Source organism: Lagopus muta, chromosome Z (genome assembly GCF_023343835.1).
Source record: "Lagopus muta isolate bLagMut1 chromosome Z, bLagMut1 primary, whole genome shotgun sequence".
Classification (NCBI taxonomy): domain Eukaryota; kingdom Metazoa; phylum Chordata; class Aves; order Galliformes; family Phasianidae; genus Lagopus; species Lagopus muta.
In genome coordinates, this window is record NC_064472.1 from 22003426 (window position 1) to 22022285 (window position 18860).

The window sequence follows — 18860 nt, forward strand, 5'->3', positions numbered from 1 at the left end:
TTTGCTTGCTGGTAGTCATCTGAAATTGTATTTAAATCAAGTTTTTTTGACACAACTACAGTAAAATAAGGCAAAATGGTGAAATTTTCAACTTACAGTTTTAAATCTATTCACCATTTTTACTTTTGCAGTTACTACTAATAGGAATTATATATTTTGATTCCCCATTCAATGGTGTGAGAGTAGATCCTAAAATTTATAGCTTCTGCATTATTTCTTACTGCTGGGCAGCCTACAGCAGTCAAATTTGAAATACTAAGGCAGAGTGCCATAAACATATGGTAGACTGCTGAGGTAGGAGGGCTCTTCCCTTCCCCTGAGAAGCTGTATGCAGGCTGTGTCCACGTGGTTTTGGCTGTTCTGTGAAGTGCTTCGGGCTGCTCAAAGCTGATGTGGCTGAGTCTGGCTTTGGTGTTTTTACCTGTATCAATGACACCTGGTGTGAACTCTTTCTATTTTGGGAAGGAGAAAAGGGAAAGGCATAGAAAGAGGCAGAAGTACCCAACTGTTTCTTTCAGCACATTTCAATCACCTAGAGCTGTCTGCAGTAGGATCCAGTTTTGTCTTCTGTGTGGTTCATTCCTCTTTCTCTTGTACTTTCTCTTGCACTTGCACTTTGTTTCCCAGGAGTGCTGTGAAGTGGAATCATGTGTGGTGAGCTTCTGTACTACAGAGATCAGTTCCTGAGATAGGATCAGTTGTTCTTTCTTAATCAAAAGTTGTGAGGGAGAAGAATCTACTCATCTGAGATGTTCCTAAATAATATGCATCTGTCATAAATATCTGCAATCAATTTCTTGAAGCAAGCAGAACAATTATTTCCTGGCTTTTGCCCCAGAGAGGTGACAGGATGGCTATAGGTTAGTTTGCAGAAACACATTACTGGTTTAAGTTGTCGGACACTACAGTCAGGCGTAGAGCTTTCTCTTTGGGCTAATTGTGTCCATTGCTGCTGTCAGCACATATCCAGATATCTGAACTTCATCAAGGTGCACACCTGTTTTTCGTTTGAAACTGTGGGATGGCTTAGAGGCTTTTAGTATTTTCATTGGAAATTATTTCCATTAAAAGCTGTCAAGATGCTTCTTTTGTGTTTATACTTCCATATTGATTAACTATCTTACCACTGGAATGTTAAATACTGCTCTGAGTATACTGCTTTGGTTAATGCAAAAATGCATTTGTTGTCTGAAGATTTTATTCATCATAAGCAATTGTTAAAATACCCAACTGCTGGAGACTTGGCGTAAGTAATTCTTAACGTGAAAATGGAAATGAATTTTTAACCGTTTTCAGTTATTCTATTAGGATATGGATTTCAGAGGAGGAAAGGAGAAAGGAGAATAATATTTTAGTTTTGTGTGTTTTAGTCCCTTTTGGCCTTAAAAAGGAAAGCCTACAACAAATGTACTCACTTCAGACAAATAGAAGATTCACAGTAATTTCCTTTCCATCTTCCACTGTCCATTATATAGGAAAGTAGATGTTTGACAGAGAAGTTTGAGGGGAAGGTGACACTTTGAACTGCAGTGATGTATTTCCTGGGTCTTATGGGGATTATGTAATATCATTAAATGCTGCCATTACGTAATCTGGAGTCACCTTTCATTGAAAAGCATTTTGATAAATGTGCTGGACTAACGAGCATTGCATTCAGACGTGGGAGGAGATGACACTGGAAACAAAACACTGTGACTTCAGGCTATCTTAATAGATACATTGGGCTTGGAAAGGATAGCAGAGAGGCCAGCGAAGCTATTGCAGAAGACATGGCAGGAAGTCAAAGGCCATTTTGGGATTGAATTGGATAGCAGTAGGTGAACCTATATTAGTAGATGACTCATCTGTACCAATAACTGATGAAAGTAATGATAAAATTACAACCTGTGTGGCAGTAGTCTGCTGTTACATGGAGATTATGCTGGCCTCTGGTGCTGTTTCTCAGCTGTGTATGTGTCAAAATGCTGAATTACGATGGAAGAGGTGAGCTGGACTTGAGGTCGCACACAAGTCACTTCTTTCACAAAGGAAAACTGCTTGGAGCTTTGCACTTGAAGGCAGAAATGAATGTAGTGTGAAAATCAATAATGCATTTTGGCTCAAGTTTTATGTGTAATACTGATACTACAGTCACTTAATGATGAGGAAAGTGTGGCTGTGTGTAAATTCAAGGGTTATTAACACAGCTGAAATGTAAAAGGAGAAAAAGGCATACAGTTGTTAATGAAACTATAGTGGGAAGAAGTGTAGGAGTAATATGAGGACAGGAGAAGGTGATATTGAATTTTTGAATAGTTCAAAAATTGAGGTGACATGAAGTTTCTTTTATGTGGAGGAATCCAGGGAGAGTTGCTGGTTAATTCACAGCAGGGGCTGTTTATTGTACAGTGGCCTGAATGAGGCAGAGTTCTTGACCCTTGAAAAGTGGACTGAGTTTTGAAAGAAATAGTTTTCCTTAAGAAATATTGATGTTCCATTTATTTTTGAAAATGAGAAAATTCATTGCGTTCATTTAAACCATTTCCAGTTTTTCTTATTTTAAGAAGGATAGCATTAAAAGTAGAGTTGTCATGTTCAGGATATTTTTTTTATTTGGATTTCCTGTTGGTAACTGCTGCTGTTCTTGACTCTCTCTGTAGAAAGTTTAAAGCTATTCTCAGATGAGCCATTACCTTTTTTTTTTTTTTTTTTTCTTGTTATCCACAGTCCATTCCAATTTTACTTATATAGGGGGTGCATTTACTACGTGCTGTTTCTGTGTTTAGAAGCATCTGTGGATGTACACTGTAAAGATGAACTAGAGTTCTAGACAGTCTGCTACGCTTGCCCTGATTTCAGTTCTTCTGGAAGTCTGTTGTGCCCTTGAGGCTCCTGACTGGGGATGAGGATGGGAGGAGCGATCATCACAGCATCACACGTGCTCATGTGATTCATTGGTGATTCTGATCAGTTTGAGTGTTTAATTAGCACCTCCATGGGCACTTCAGTGTTATTTAAAATATTTCTAGAGGTCACCCATTTGAATTCAGTAATGGAATACGAAGTGAATTCTTACACTGCAGACACTGGCTGTGATGTAGAGGTTAATCTCCTTTGCTTTCTTGTCAGCCCTCTTGTACAACATTTTGTTGCTGTAAACATTAGGCTTGGCTCTTCTCCATCTTCTCTGTTAAAATATCATATTTTTTTCTTTCATGTGTTTCAGAAAGATAAAAACTGGATAAAATACAGATGTTTTAAGGGACAAAGGATAAAGGCAGTGTTTTTTTGAGGTGTTCCTTGTCAGTGTAGCCTTGCACACAACAAAGTGCAGAATGCTTCACTTTGCTGAGTGGCTAACGCAAATGGGAGTTGTGCTAATAGCTCGCTGTTTTGGATCTGGCTCCCATTTAAAACAGGAAGTGCAAACATTAATAATGCTCTTATTTCTTATATACCCTTCTGCTTCCAGGCTTCTCTGACTTGTTAAACCCTTGCCCTTTAGGGATCCAAGCTGAAACAAAGCTGGAATACTTTGTGAACAAAATCCAAGTAATTGCCTTCAATTTTTGTTTGGGAGCCCAGTGGGATTCACCTGAAATGAAAATTAGTGCAGTCTGGGAAAGGTCTAGTGTCTGACAGTGGATTTCTTGAGTAGTTTAAAATTCACACTTTTAAAGTGCCGTGGTTAGACAAAGAGTACTGCTGTACCCAGTTCTAGAACAAACTTTGTCATTAAAGCAGATTTCTTGCGTGTGTTCTCCTTTGTTCTTCAGATCAGAGGAAAAGCCTGTAGCTTTTAAGTGCTGATTCCTGTGATGATGCAGTACACCAGGAGTATGCTACAGTGATCAATTTGCAAATTAATTTTCCCCTTTGCTTCTAACAGTTAATGTGAAGTTTGTAAGAAATTTGTGTAATGTATGTCTGCTTGACAAAATGGATATTGCCAAAGCATTTTACAGATGTTACCATCAATGGTAACATATCTTGTTTGTGGTTATGTTTGACTTTGATGAGATTTTTGAAGCATTCTTGCTGTTTCTTTCCAGTGTTTTTATCTGAGAGATATTTGTAATCTGGTACTTGACAATAGGAGTGTCTAGTTTTCGCTTGAGAACCTCATCCTAACATTGACATTGGGGAGAGGTGTCAAGAAGTAAGTAAAGAAGATGCATAGACCTCTTTCATTGTGGAAAGCATTAAAGAAATAAAACATACCTATTTAAATGCAAAATATGAATAACTTAGTTTTTTTCACTTTATTCCCACCTTTTTCAACCCTACCCCCTGCTGTGGGAGAAGCAATTAACCATATGAAGTAATGGATAGGAGTTATAGCTGTATGTATATGCCACTGGCACATTGCAGTTGTGTCATCAGTGGAATGCCAAAGACATGGATGTTGAATCAATGACTGCAGCTTTTTGTGGCAGCCCTTAAGTTGAGGATGAGTAAGGACATGTGAAAAAAAAAAAAACTGGAATCCTGGAGAATTGCATACTTGGGCATAACACTGCATCTTTATCTACATTTTTCTACTTGTGTTGGTCAAGCTGTTAGCAAGTTGGGTGAACGGTATGTCAGGTTCCACTTCACCAGTGTAAAAAGACTATCTCGTTTTGTTTCTTGGGGACTCTCTACTTCCAGAAAACTCTTTGCAGAGGACTCAACAACTTTGTGGATCTGCTGTTTAGAAGTAATGTTATAAAACTAAAGATCTTGATTTTCAGGCAAAACAGAGGCTTCTTACCAGAGCACAAATCCTATGACAAAGTTAGTTCTCTGTTCTCAGTTGTTTTTTGAGGGTGCAGTGACTAATGGACTAATGTGGCAATATTAGCATTTCAGGAAACAGGTGCTTAGTTAGTATATGTGATTTTTTGAATATGATTTTTAATCACATGTTCAGTCAAAATCTTACATCTTATTTTTGAACATAGACTTGATTGGGAAAAAAAGAGAAAGTCTTTTGAATTGTCTCTTTGCATCAACTTGATGGTTTCATGAGTCAGTTGCTTGAGTAGTGTAATTGTCCCACTTCTACATGGTTTTCAGAGATGACTGGATCCCGTGATCTCTAGAGGTCCCTTCCAATCCCTGCAATTCTGAGACTGGGGATTTAAACATTGACATGTTGGCTAAGATCGTCCTCTGTAGTCTGTTATTCTGTTTTGTGGCAGAGTGTGAAAATAAGCAAAAAGGAAAGGCATTATTACATGCTTGACCTCTTAATATTCTCCACTAAATATTCTCTCATTCGAATATTCTCTGCTGCTTCTTTGCTACTCAGAGGCTTCCAGAAATAGTTTCTTCCTACTTAATAACTCCAAGAGTTCTCTTTTCTGTGAGCTTCTGCAGTCTCTCCTTGAAAATGCAAAAGTTTTGATGTTACAGAATCACTCAGGTTGGAAAAAACGTTAATGATCATTGTGTCCAACTACAACCTAACCATACTACCCTAACCCTAACAACCCTCCACTAAGGCATGTCCCTGAGCACCACATCCAACTGGTTTTTGAACACATCCAGAGATGGTGACTCAACCACCTCCCTGGGGAGCCTATTCCAGTGCTTCACAACCCTTTCTGTAAAGAAGTGTTTCCTGATACCCAATCTAAACTTACCCTGATACAACTTGTGGTCATTTTCTCCCACCCTGTCACCTGTTACCAGTGAGAAGAGACCAGCCCCACTCTTGCTGTATGCAACTTTCAGATACTGGAAGAGAGCAGTAAGGTCTGCCTTCAGCTTCCTCTTCCCCAGACTGAACAGCCCCAGTTCCTTCAGTCTCTCCCTCAGTAGGGCATATTCTCCAAGCCCTTCATTAACCCTTCTTAAGATCTTAATCATTTGACAAAGAGTTTCATAGTTCAGTCATTTTTGCATGAAATAACATTATCATTTTTTGAACAGCTTCCCATTTCCTTCTGTTGCCTTACTCTGGAAGAGGCAGCAGTGATTGTTGACATTCCCCTTCTTTCCCGATAATGATGCCATCTTCTGAAAATATGTGATTCACGCAACAAAATGCCTGTAATAATTCAGCCTTTTAAAGTATTGAGAGTAGTCTTCAAAGACAAGGGGATCCATCTGTGTAGAATTTTTGATGGAACCTAATCAGTTACCGCAGTTGATCAGAAGAGATGAAACTTCACCTGTTCTCATGTTAGCCTTAGAGGATCGTGGCTTATCATAGCTCTTCAAAACGAAAGTATGAAATGAGTTGAATCAAGCTTTGGATTAATAGCAATAATTAAAAAGGACAACCTTTAGAAATATATGTATTATTATTTTCTTTTAATTGTGGCTAGCATTCAGAATTCAGATCTGTTTGGTTCAGTCCCCCCATTCTGAGTGTTTGCATCTGTTGTTTCATTGATCACGTTTCAAAGTTGGAAAAAATTGATTATGAAAATGTTGGGGAAAAAAAAGTATTTGCATAAGAAAAGTTTAGCATGTGGAAGAGCATCATTGAGGGGTGGCAGGTGAGTACTGAATCTGCTTTGATGAAATTGCCTGTGGTCATGACTAGTGATAGAACAAATGTTTGAAAATGGTGAATGCCTGTGGAAATACAGCTAAGAACTTTATCTTATAGTAGACTGCCTATTACATTGCCTCATTTGCAACACCTAATGTTTTAACGCACTCTCTCTTAACTTGACAGGCAAGTATTTGCTTCCCAATGGAAATGGACATCAGCTATGGCAACCTGCAGAAACCACCAATCTTGTTCGCATGCGCTGCCAAGCACTTGGGCAGTCAGCACCTTCACTTACTGTTAGTTCGGTGAGTAATTTTTTTTTAAAGCTATGAGCTTACAAACAAAAAAATATTTCTTGCATCTCTGTAATGTCAGAATCTGCGAGGGGATGGCGATCCAACCAGAGTTTATGTCCAGGTTAACTTCTTTTCCTTAAACTGAATCTTTCCATTAACTAATGCATTCCTGCGTATAGCACTGCTTAGTATGTTGAGTGTGGCTAAACAATGTTTATAACAGCAGAAACTGAACTGCTTTGCTGGATTTAGCATAAAATCTAGTTGCATTTAATGCAACTGTATTATATAGCTATTTGCATTTAAATGGTTTCTTCCCTTAAAAATAGAAAGAAGGCATGCTTTTTTAGATGACAATAGATGGTAACTGTCCCTTCTCCTGGGCATTCTTTTCCATCAGTTTATTTGTTTCTGCTTTCTGCAGGACTATGTCCTCAGGAGAAAGTGATAATATGAAGCATGAACTTAATTAAGCCTTTTGGATAAAATAATAAGGGGAGAGAAAGGGGAAGATATACCTCCTACATTTGAACTTCAGACTTTTTGTGTTCAAGTGTCAATTATCCTCTTCGTGCTTCTGCTTAAGATCTTAAAAAGTGTTAAAATTCAGTGCAACACACCATACTTAACCCATGTTTTTCTTTGAACTCTAGTTTACTCTAGTACTAGAGTATTTTGTGTTGTATACTAGAACGTATTTTGTGTTGTATAAGAAAGCAAAAGTATGTTATTAATAATTGCTCTCATCTGCCCTTTGGCTGATTATGAAAACTTTGCTTTTTCATATCTACTTGAGAGGAGAATTTTTTTTTTTTTTTCCCATAAGGAAAACTTGTGGGTCAAAGATGACTATGAGCAGACGATGCTACACAGGTACCATTGTGCTGATTTTTAGGATTATACTGATATGTACATGGCTGGTTTATCCACAAAGCTACCTGAAATAATGTTTCAAGAACAACAAAGCAGCACTTACGGATATAATTATGATTCGTACTTGATGCTGCTGCTTATTATCTCTGGCTCTTTGGAATGGATGTGATGTATTGTATTGTGAAAGCTAGAAAAAGAATAAAACCAGCCTTCACAAATAGCTGTCCTTACCTAATAAGCGGTGAGGTCATGCTAAGCCTGAGTACACAAGTGTTTGCTGCTTTTCAGCATGCTTTTTACCTCTTCTCTTTTTCTAAAAGAGGCAGACAGAAAAACAACACCCAAGTTATTGCTGACTTACACAAAACGATGTTAAGTCTGAATTTGCAAGCATCTGTACTTTAGTGTATTTGATTTTTGTTGTCACTTTATGAGTGTGAATTTTTAGGAATGGTCTTATGGAACTTGGAGGGTAGTTACTATATAAAGGACTTTTTTATATGGAGTGTTACCAAAAGGAAACAAAATAAGAAATGTTCAGTATCTGTGGAAGGCAGTTTTTACTTCTGAAAGGGCCTTGCCTCCTACTTTCTTTTAGATAGTATAATACTGAAAATGTGTGTCTCTGTTAAATATGCCATTAACTTCAGCTAAATTGACATAATGTTGACAGTTATTATGAGAACTGTTTCAAAACTAATTATGCTAATTAGAATGTAACTACCAGTAATTGCATGTATTCAAACAGCACACCAACACCCTTTTGTGTGGCTTATTCCCCAGATGCAAAGCAGACATTTGTTCCTTGAGAAGCTGCAAAATTATAGCTTAGGTAATAAATGATTGAAAACAAATAAAATACATCCTTTAGAAACACTAATTGGTTAGACAGTATCAATTGTGCTTGAGCAAATGACATAATTTAAAAAAGAATCTTTATTTCATTGAAGAATTGTAGTGAATTCTTCAAATCATTAATTGCATGGGTATTTAGTATTTAGTTTTATCTATTGAATTTGAAGAGTAGCTGATTTTGTTTTAAAATAAAATTATTAGAGAGCAACAAAAACCTGTGTCTGAAATTTAGGTTACTTTAAATTTTAGCTCTTTCTGCCCAGGAATTCAGGTCTTCAGTGCTTGGTTATGTATGTGAGCAGCTATTTAATATTCTAAAAGTTAATAATCAAATCCAAGGACTGCACTTGTAAGAAACTCAAACAAGATATAATAGAAATCTCTTAACTAGCTAATCTTAAGTCTATCTCTTATCTGAAATCTCCCCAGCATAGTTAAGTAAGTACTTTTTAGAAGTACGAAGTCTGAATTGAGGAAGTTGTTTGAATGCTATGCTGTTGTATAGATCTGAATACCATGTTCTTGTTTGGCTTAAAAAACAACTTGACATCAGAGTCTAATCACAGAATCTTTTTAGAATGGAAAGTATTTATTCCTATGAAATGCTAAAACTGCCAAGTTATTATAGCCAGATTTCTCTACATCAGTTGCCTCTAGCATTTAAGACTAGAGAGTTGTTCCCCCCTGTGTATTTCATTTCAGCTATAACTTGCCCATGAATATGTATATTTCTTTATCAGTATTTGCCTTCTAACAAATTCTTAATTGCAGTTCTAATTCAGTAGTTAGTCCTAATTTGGCAAAGGAGGAGACTCAACATCCATCTTTGTAAACACTTCTATATATTGAGTATTTGTACATGGAGAAAGGCTGGAGCAGATGTGATCCAGAGCCATAAGACTGCTGACAAATGAATGCATGAATTTGTCGATAGGGTGTCCTGTTCCACACAGATGTCTCTTATTTGTCTACATTGTTTAGTATTTGAAATATTCACTGCTCATTTCAGTGAAAAACGTATTTGTAGAGTCAACTGCTTGACAGAACTCTAAAATGTTTGATTCCTTTCCTAGATTCTCTCACTAGAATGGGCACAATTCATTCTGATGCTATTCTTGCTCATACTCAAAAACAGAGATGGTGACCACCAGTGTTAAACTACCTCCTATAAACTGTTCTAGATTTCTTGGAACTAAGAAGACCTCTAAAGCTGCACAGTACCATTGTGTAGGACTAGTAAATAAATGATAACCTCTTGTACAAGCCTGACCTAGTTTAAAATGTCTTCTAACCAATAGAAAATGTAACTTACAAGCATGCCCTCTTTGTGTGGAAATGGGTCTTCTCCCATTAGCTTCTAAGCTTCCAGTTAATAGAATGTATTTGAGCTTAGGCTGGAGCTGAAATATGTTACTCCAAGTAGTTTGGACACTTTATTAGAGATGAAGGTAGATTTAGTCCTTTTCTGTACTATATTAGAATGTTGAAATCCAGTAGAGATGAAATGTGTATAGGAACAAGCAGTGCATCCCTATTTTGCACGTGAATGCCATGCTACTATTCTGTAGGCATAATGACCGTTCTCCCTCATGGGAGGCTTTCCCCACACTGTGCGAAGGCTCACTGGGACTACTTTTTACTGCCAGATAATGAAAAACCTGGGTCTTTTAAAATGATCTTCCATAGCATACAGTGTCAGCTGAGCATGCTTTATGCTTTTGGATTTTTGTTTGATATGTGGGACCCCCACAGTGGAAATCATTAAGCTAAAACATAGTGCCTTGCCCCTAGAAGTAGTTCTTGTTACTGTGCCTTAGCTTAATGCTCTCAATAAAGGCTTATTCTTGTTTGTTCTGACAGTTGAGTTATAATTATCTCTTAGAAAAGAAAAAAAAAAATCCAACCACCCTCCCTCTCCCCCCCCAAAAAAACAGAAAACAAAAAACAAAAAAAAAAAAACAAGCAGGAAAAAAAACAAACAGTGGAAAGTATAGCAAAGTCACATCATTAACTTGTATGCTGGTAAGACTATCCGCTTGAGAAATGAGAGTATGGATGGTTTGCCAATAAACTATATAGCCAGAAGAAATTGATGTGTAATCAATTACACTATTTGATATTTGGATGCCTTTTTGGAAATAAAGTGTTTTTCAGCTTGTTTTTAGAGGATAACTGGGAATATAATGATGGTACTTTTTGTAGCCCTTAAGGGTTTTACTGGAGTGGAGGAGATAGTAAACAGGATAAAAAGAATATGGGGAGTGGAGACTGGAAAAGTAACTGGAACTGGGATGGATGTAAATAAATTCAGTTACAGTGCTGTCTCCCAGTCCCCATCACCAAAACCAGCAGAAAACTGTCTATTGTAGCTGCTTGTCCAGTAACTTATGATAGTTAAAACACTGATTCATGAATACATTCTCTTTTGCTTGAAAAGTATGTGCTGGTATACAGATCTGCTGTTGATGTTCTGATTTCTGTTCTCCAAGCGCTTGATAAAATTTAAAACTAATTACAGCTCTGGATTTAAAATGAATGACAGAGTGGGTGCTGGGAAATAAGAACTTAGGAAAATCTTGGTGTGTTGGGTAGTGGTTACACTTCCATTGGTACTCAGGATCTCAAAGTTAACAGAAAGATATTGATAACCTTAGATGTGGGTGCTCCCTGTGATGACTGTGGGAGCAGCAGTAGATTAGCTAGAGTTCTCATGTGAACTCACAACCTCTCTTCTACTGTTCTTAGTAGTCATAGGAATTTGGTACCTCAGTTTTAATTGAGGCATATATTGTCAAGAAACTTAAACCAGAGAATTGTAGAATTTTCTTCTTGATGCTACTCGAGAGTAATTATTACTGAAGGAAACTGGGTTTCTGCTGTGGCATTTGCAGTTAACAGAAATGGAAATACTGAAACTCTTTCTGAGCTTTCTCTTGAAGTTTGACCTGAAATGGTGAACTTCGCTTGCAAGTTGATGAGGTGTATATCATTGTGCTCAATTTTATTTGTGGAGCAGTATCCTCAGATTGAGGGATAATTAAGTGTGGCAAGCTTTTTAACTGACTGAGTAACATTTGTGTTTTCTTCTCAGTCAGTCAACATGTTTTTATGCCTGTGGTACTTGCAGAGTGATTGTAAGGTAGCAGCGGATGTAAGCAGACAGTGTGGGAACAGTAACTCATCTTCAGGCTGAAGTTCTCCTGTGGTTCTGATGATGGCAATAACTCTCAAAACAAAGAAGCTCATACAGAGGCACAGCTGACTTGCAGACACTGGGGTAGGAGGGAAGATACAGTTCATCCACTCTGGTAGGAATGGAAGTTCCTCCTCTGATTTTGCTTACAAACAGAGGTGTATAGGATTTTTCTGCAGGCATTTTTCAGCTTGAGAATATACTGCAGAGCCTTCTGCTGTGTTTAGTATGACTCCAACTTCTCATGTCCTAGTCTCTAGGCTTAACAAGGAGATACAGCTTTACTAAGTTGTAAGTGGGCTGATTGCTGCAGGTTGGGCTTTGTGTATCCGACTGGATATTTGTATTTCTGGTTTTAGTTGGACTTCTTAAAATGTTATGAAGTCAGACATCTTGCTGTAAATTGACTTTTTCTCTTGAAAGTGGATAGGAATGTGGACTTTGCTGTGGGAAAGATGAGCAGCTACTGGTTTACTGGACCTGCTGATGTTTGTGTAAGACCTCAAACAGTCTGACGCAGTAGCCACTTAAATTGTTCTACGGCCACTGTGTTTGTTCCACTCTTTGTACAGTCACAGTGGGCTATGATTTTAGAGACAACTGTTTTCATCTCAGTAATGCTAGGAAATGTTCTGCTTGTTGGTTTTTTTTTCTTGTTTGTTTGTTTTTTCCCCTCTGAGCACAGTATGTCCTGGTACACCATGGTAATTTGTGTGCCTGTATTCAGATGCACCATGTTTTTTTTTAGTGTAGCAGTACTAAGAGCATTGCATCCATTAAGATTTTTCTTCTGTTGTATTGCGGAAATGAAGGAACCTAGAAAAGCACAAAATTGACTTAGTGTCATTTGAGTAAACAATGTAATAAGCAACAGGGGATTGGTTAACTGCTGCTCTCATGAATGCATTTAACCTCTTGATCACTGCTGAATGTCTGCAATTATGTGGTGCAGTGGAAAATAGGATGTGGTCGGTTGAGTTCAGAAATGATGATTGGCTTTGTAGCGAATAGAAAAACTTCACAACAACATATAGCTAAGAGTGCAAGTAAGGACTGGTCATGGTTTCCTCATTTTGTGTTAGGTTATCTTTTAAAAAAATGGGTGAGAGTTGGTAGTAAGAAACAAAGTTGAATTAGAAGATTCTTTGCTGTAAATAAGGGAGGAAAGAGAGACAGCTGAAGTTAACAGATAGCTAATTTACAACTGGAGCAGAGATGAATTTGAGTGCATTTGTAATTATTTGGCCAGGAAAGCAGATGCAGGCAAACATCCGTAGCGTGATGATTCTTTCCTATAATCCAACAACTGTGAATACATGTGTTTTGGTACGCTGTTTATACACACTCTCCTGTACATGATACAAATTAAAACTAGTAATTTAGTAGATCTAGTGATAAGGTAAAACTACAGAGCATTCCTTTTGGCTAAAAACTTCCTTGGCTTGCCTGCTTTGTAATGGATCCTAGGCCGGTGGGAGTCAGACTTCTGCAAAGTGCTTACCTTTTGAATTAAGTTGAATGTTAAAACATTTAACTACTATTCTCTAATGAAGGAGATTGCTTTTGTGAAGAAGAATGACCATGCAGTGAGTGGGAAGTGTTGAATTTTAGAGGGTAAGGAAAGGCAGAATTCATTAAGAAGAATTAAACATCTGTAAGTGAAAGCACATTACTACCATTATGTCTTTGATGAAATGTTGAATTATTGGAAGAATTAAGAAGCAAAATGGGGTGTTTAAGAAAAAGAAAAAGAAATAAAAAGGCTAGGTGCATAATTGTTCAGAGTGATTTAAAAATGAATAATAATTTAAATCCTTCCCAAGGCTAATAGTTGTGTTTGAAATGCAGGTCTATTCTTACTGTCTTCACGTACAAACTTCCAAATATCTAGGAGGGATTATTCAGAGAGTAATTGCTATTGTTATTGTCTTGCCACGTGAATTTCTTTTAAGTCTTTGCTTCTTTTATAGGGTTCTGAATCTAAAATGGTCTGCTGAACTGACTGTTAGAAAATGCCAGTATTGTGAAATCAACTCAGAGGCTTCTTTTTTATATTTTGTCCTTGAAGATTGAAATATAGTTAGATAGGCAGACCTGCAGACTCTGTGGCCTAAAATGATACAAATGCTATGTGTTTGCTGTTTGACGTTTGATGGGGGAATACAGAGACAAGTAGTTTTTTAATTTTTTTGAAGGAGAAGCACTTTTGTATGCATGTAATTCTTTAGTTCCTGTTGAAAAGAGGTCCATGAGAGGAATAAGACTGTATTCAAATGTGTCTGTGGTTTCACAAATAAATTATGGTTTGGAAAATCAGCAGGCTCAGTGATTTGCTAGAACTCTTAGATTGGCTGTTTTGGTGACTCATTGCACTTTGCCATACTAAGGAATACAGTATTTGATGCAAGAAGTGAAGTCATTAAAGCTGAAACATCAGTTGTAACCTGTGTTTTCCTGTGTTCTGTTATTGAAAGGAAGGTTGATTACTCACAACAGTTGTTACTTTAGAAACAAGTTTGCTTCTGTTATGATTATTTTTCTTCTGTGATATTTATGACTGCCATGTTTTTCTAAACCTGCTGGATGTCTGTAGCAGGAGTGGATTGATGCAGATAGGATTTCGTCCAGCAGGTGGCACGAAAACCCAGTGTGTACCTGTGTATTGCGTATCCTTTTAGTATGGCTGCTGTTAGGTGTGTAGTTAAGACTGTTACTAAGAACGAACCTTAAAATACAATCAGGGAAGCAATATTATTTTTTAAGAAACTACTAAAACCAGCTTCTACTTTGTGTTCTACTTTGTGTAACAGCTTTCTGTACCCCTGCACTGACCTGTGGCTTTCAACTTTAAATTCATCAGTCTAGGAGTCCTGAAGGTATCCCTGTTCATATGTGTTTTCTGAGTAATGCACAGTGGCTCAGGAGGACAGTAACATCTCTCTTAGTGCACTGCTAGACTGAGTAGCTGGAGTGCTCTCATGGGTGCACAGCAAGCCAGCCTGGCATGACTGAATTGTTTCTGTGCCACGTAACAGACGTGGTCTGTGGTGGTGAAGGGGAAGGCAAACTGAATGGCACTGCTGATCCATGCAGTTGTACTGGCTGAAAACCTTTACTTCTGAAATCCAAAAGTTGTGTACTAGAAGTGGGTGTAGTAAAATACAAACTGATTGTGATTTTGTTGTCAGGCAGCAGTAACTTCTCAAAGCTTCAGCTGGAGACTCGTAGGAAGTGGTACCTTAAAAAAATCTGAGGGGTGCAGTGTCTGTCTTCATTCCTGAGGGATACTGGGTATCTTGTCAATCTCTGAAAAGGTTCCTTTCATGTGAAGCATCTGTTCCATCGTTTTCAAGTTCATTGGAGGGACTCATGGCAGATGTATGAAGATGTAAATGGCATGAGAGACTGTGAGGAAAGGAGAGCTGGAGATGAATCATTTCTACATTTACTGTGGTGCTGCAGTTGCAGAGAATTTTGTTGCTTAAAATAGAAAATACAAACTCTCTCCAGTAGATCTAGTTCTAAAATGATTCCTTAGCTTTTAATGAGTTTATTATTAACAGTCTGCATACTGAAAAGGGTGTCCTTGTGAATTACACAGTAGATTATTGGAATGCCTCTCAGCTTTCTAGTTGACATATTTGATGCTGGAGAAAAATTCTGATTTAGTAGTAAAAGGTCACATTGTGTTTAATGACTTCTAGAGGAGTAAATCTTGTGATCTAAGATGAATGTGGGAAAATTGAACTAATTTAGGTAGCTAAAACTTCTTGAATATATTGAATACATTACTACGTACTATGTATTTTCTGTGCTAAAATTGAGTATGTAATGATGAGAGGTGAGTAGCATATGGTTAATGTTAAGAGATGCTTAGTCTTTGTTCTTATGGAAACTGTCACTGTCTGACATGAAGAATACCAGAATTAGAGCAGCATAGAGCAAACGTGAGACTTGTTTGGATTTGCACTTCATTCTGGTATGATATGCACAGATTTGTAGCAGTAAAGCTATGTGAATGAAATACTGTAACTATGACACTTTAATATTGAAATACATATTGTTTAGAATGTATAGAATTCTGTATGAATTATTATACTTTGCTAGTAGTAAATTACATCATCATGAGTATTAGTTGATTCTTTTAGAATTAATTAGCTTGTCTGGAATGCAGTGCATTTCAATAATATTCTGATAATTCATTAATCAATAATTAATATCTTAATTTTGAACAAGGGCACCTTAAGTTCCTAACTGTAAAATGGGAGAATTGCTTTCTCTGTTCTCTTCAAGTTCACGTGATACAGTTTCACAGCTTTTACGGTAAATGAGATCTTAGAAAATAAATCATGAAAACCAAGTGTTGGATTTTTATTACCATGCTGAGATCATCTGGGATAAAGCTGGCCTGTGTTTTCTTGCGGATTGAATATCTTAGTTGAAATACTCCTTCCTGTTAACAGCAAAATGAGCAAGGCTTCCTATGGCTGTGCAAGGGGAAGTCCTTGCAGTGCTTAGTGCTGAGCTGCATGGTGGTCAGCGGGTCTTTTCCCTGCCTTGAAATGGTTGAGCTCCTTCAAGTGCATTGTGATTGCCCTTATCTCAGTGACAGCTTAAGTGTGATCAGTCTTGCCTGCCAGTTTTGATGGGGCATCTCACTTCCAGTGCAGTCATCGATTTCAGTAACACTTCAGAGAGCAACTTTTGGAAGCTGAAGGAACAAGAGTCAGACAGATAGATAGTGTGTTGTCATAGGCTTTTTTCCTCAGGAAACAATAAAACATTACTGGAAGTCTGCAGCATTACACTGAAGAAAACTCTTTGGGAATGTGACAGGAGGTAGTGATGCTGTAAGTTTCTGATTGCTGTAAGATGGCTGGGTGCTGTTCTTTTTCAAGTTCTTAAAAGGTTATCTTTTTGATTCACCTGCACAGCAGTTTTCACTCCACTGCAAATGCACATCTTCCAGCTCCCGGTATCATACCTAGCTTTGGCTTTCATGCTTCCTGTTTGCTAGATTGAATGTTAAGCCTAAGCTCTTTGGCAGCATTCTAATTTAAATGCTACCTTTTAGTAAGATGACTAATGTATATTTTTTTAATAAATGATGAGGAAAACCAAAACCTCTCATATTTCAGAGGACAAAAACCTCAGAACATTTCTTCTCTGAGTTTTGAGTGAGTGTATGCTGCTTCCTTGGAGAGCATTGTGGTGTTCTTTTTTCAGTATAATTTTTTTGAATTTTTGGGTGATGTAGACAGATGTAGTTTTTCTGTACACGGTGTCCATTTCATCTCTGAAATACACTGTAAAACATAGTAGGTGAATTCCTGTAGGAACCGAAAGCTATTTTTAGAATACTACAAAACAGAAATGTGATCTCTGTACTATGGTGTTTTTTTGTTTGTTTGTTTGTTTTTTACTGATATGCAAAGTAGGAGAATTATTATGGTGTGGGATTTAAGATGATTCCACTTCTATTATGACCATTCAGAAAGATAACCTTGGGGTTCTTTGTAGAAGTGTAATGTCATCTTCCACTGACAGTTTGTGCTTTAATCTATCTTTAAAAGTAACTTCAATATGCTTCAAAATATAGCTTTTGTGTGTCTGAAAACTTTTGAGACCTACAGTGTGTCTTCAGAAGAAATAATCAAAGTAGGATCCACCTCAGGGAGACAGTCAGGGACGTTGCTGGAATTTGATTCACACTTCATTGGTAGTGGATAGGAAGCTGTGCTGCCACAGGTTCTGGAAGGCTTTGGAGAGTCAGCTCTGAAAGATTCCTGTAAAGCTTCATGCTCTCCTGAGTTCACAGGTATCAGTGGTTATTTGCTGTGAGAAAGATGAGCAGCTACTGGTTTACTGAAGCTTGAATATCAGTAATCTCTTATATCTTTAAGTGAACCTTTGTTTGTGATTAGACCAGGACGCTATTTTCAGTGTTCCATTGTTGTTATGCACTGTAAAAACTGTATTCAGAATCTGCTGCAAAACTGCTATGACTGTTTCACTCTGAGATCAGACTGAAAGCCTTTGGCTTAAGGAACAAGCTCACTGAACTCAAAAGCTGTAGGTAGAGTTTAGCTTGATGCAGCCTTGGGATTCCAGTTTTAAAATAGTCTTTTTTGCTATATGCCAATACTGTTTGTACAATCAATCACTGTTTCAGTTTCCATTTTGTTTAATTATGTTGGTAGCTTTATAGAATTTTTCTTTGCAACTTTTTTATTTTTACCTTTTTAACTAATACATTGTTCATACTAGACTTGTTGCACTGTGAGGTGTGGAAATATATGTATGTATGTATGTATGTAAAATAAATGTTTAAAAAGCACTTAATGAGTGACAGAAATCTTAGCTGTGCCTGCTAGGACAGTAATTCTTAGTGCCCAGTAAAGCTGCCTGGCTGATGTGCAAAAATAAACCAACAGAAAGGTGCGTGTTTACCTGTTTTGGTGATGTGGAAAAATAGTTGCTGCCTGTGGGATACCAGTTGTAAGGAATCCTTATTTCCTTCCTCTAATTTGGTTTCCTTTTTCAAGGCGCTGGATTTGTGGATTTATTTCTGGAGGAGGCAAGGATCTTTAAGGGGGAGCTGGAGATTGATAGTAAACCACATTTTTCTCCTACCTCTTTTCAGTGCCGTATCTCAATAATAAACATGTATCTATATTTTAAAAATTGTTTCCTACATCATCTTTTTGTATTAGCTGTCTATTAGCCTTATCCAGTCATGCATTGCTGCAATATTTTTAGCAGAAGACGTATAAAAATTAGAAGCTGGTTCTTAAAGCCTGACCTTTCATGATTAGAATGATAAAATAACATTTGTGTATTGATTTGCAATGGTGTGAGGAAGACTATTCATGGAAAACATGGATGAAGATCTTCAGCTCTGCTACGTATATTAGGTCTGATGTCATGAATGGGTTTTACTGTACGTACACGTATTGCAAATACATGTGGCTGACAAGTTGACTCTAGCTGCTTCTGTTTACCCTTGCACATGCAGAAGCAGTGCTGGTAGGCGCTGGTTTCAAAAGCATAACTACAACTTCCAGTAGAACACACTCCGGAGTGGCTTATTTCTCTTTTCTCAATGTCCTTAGAGAAAGGTTGCATAGGAATTAGTGTTAAATGCTTGCAGTTGTTTCCATTCCTGTACTTGTAAAAA

At 37.4% G+C, this 18860-nt stretch overlaps 1 protein-coding gene across 3 annotated transcripts in view; it reads left to right on the forward strand.

Moving 5' to 3' along the window:
- Window positions 1–18860, forward strand: part of MAST4 (microtubule associated serine/threonine kinase family member 4) — a 284616-nt gene that overhangs the window by 71339 nt on the left and 194417 nt on the right. For all 3 annotated transcript variants that reach the window (XM_048930615.1, XM_048930616.1, XM_048930617.1), the window contains exon 3: window positions 6650–6771. In XM_048930615.1, the coding sequence (XP_048786572.1) occupies window positions 6650–6771 (122 nt within the window). The remainder of the gene's footprint in view (window positions 1–6649; window positions 6772–18860) is intronic.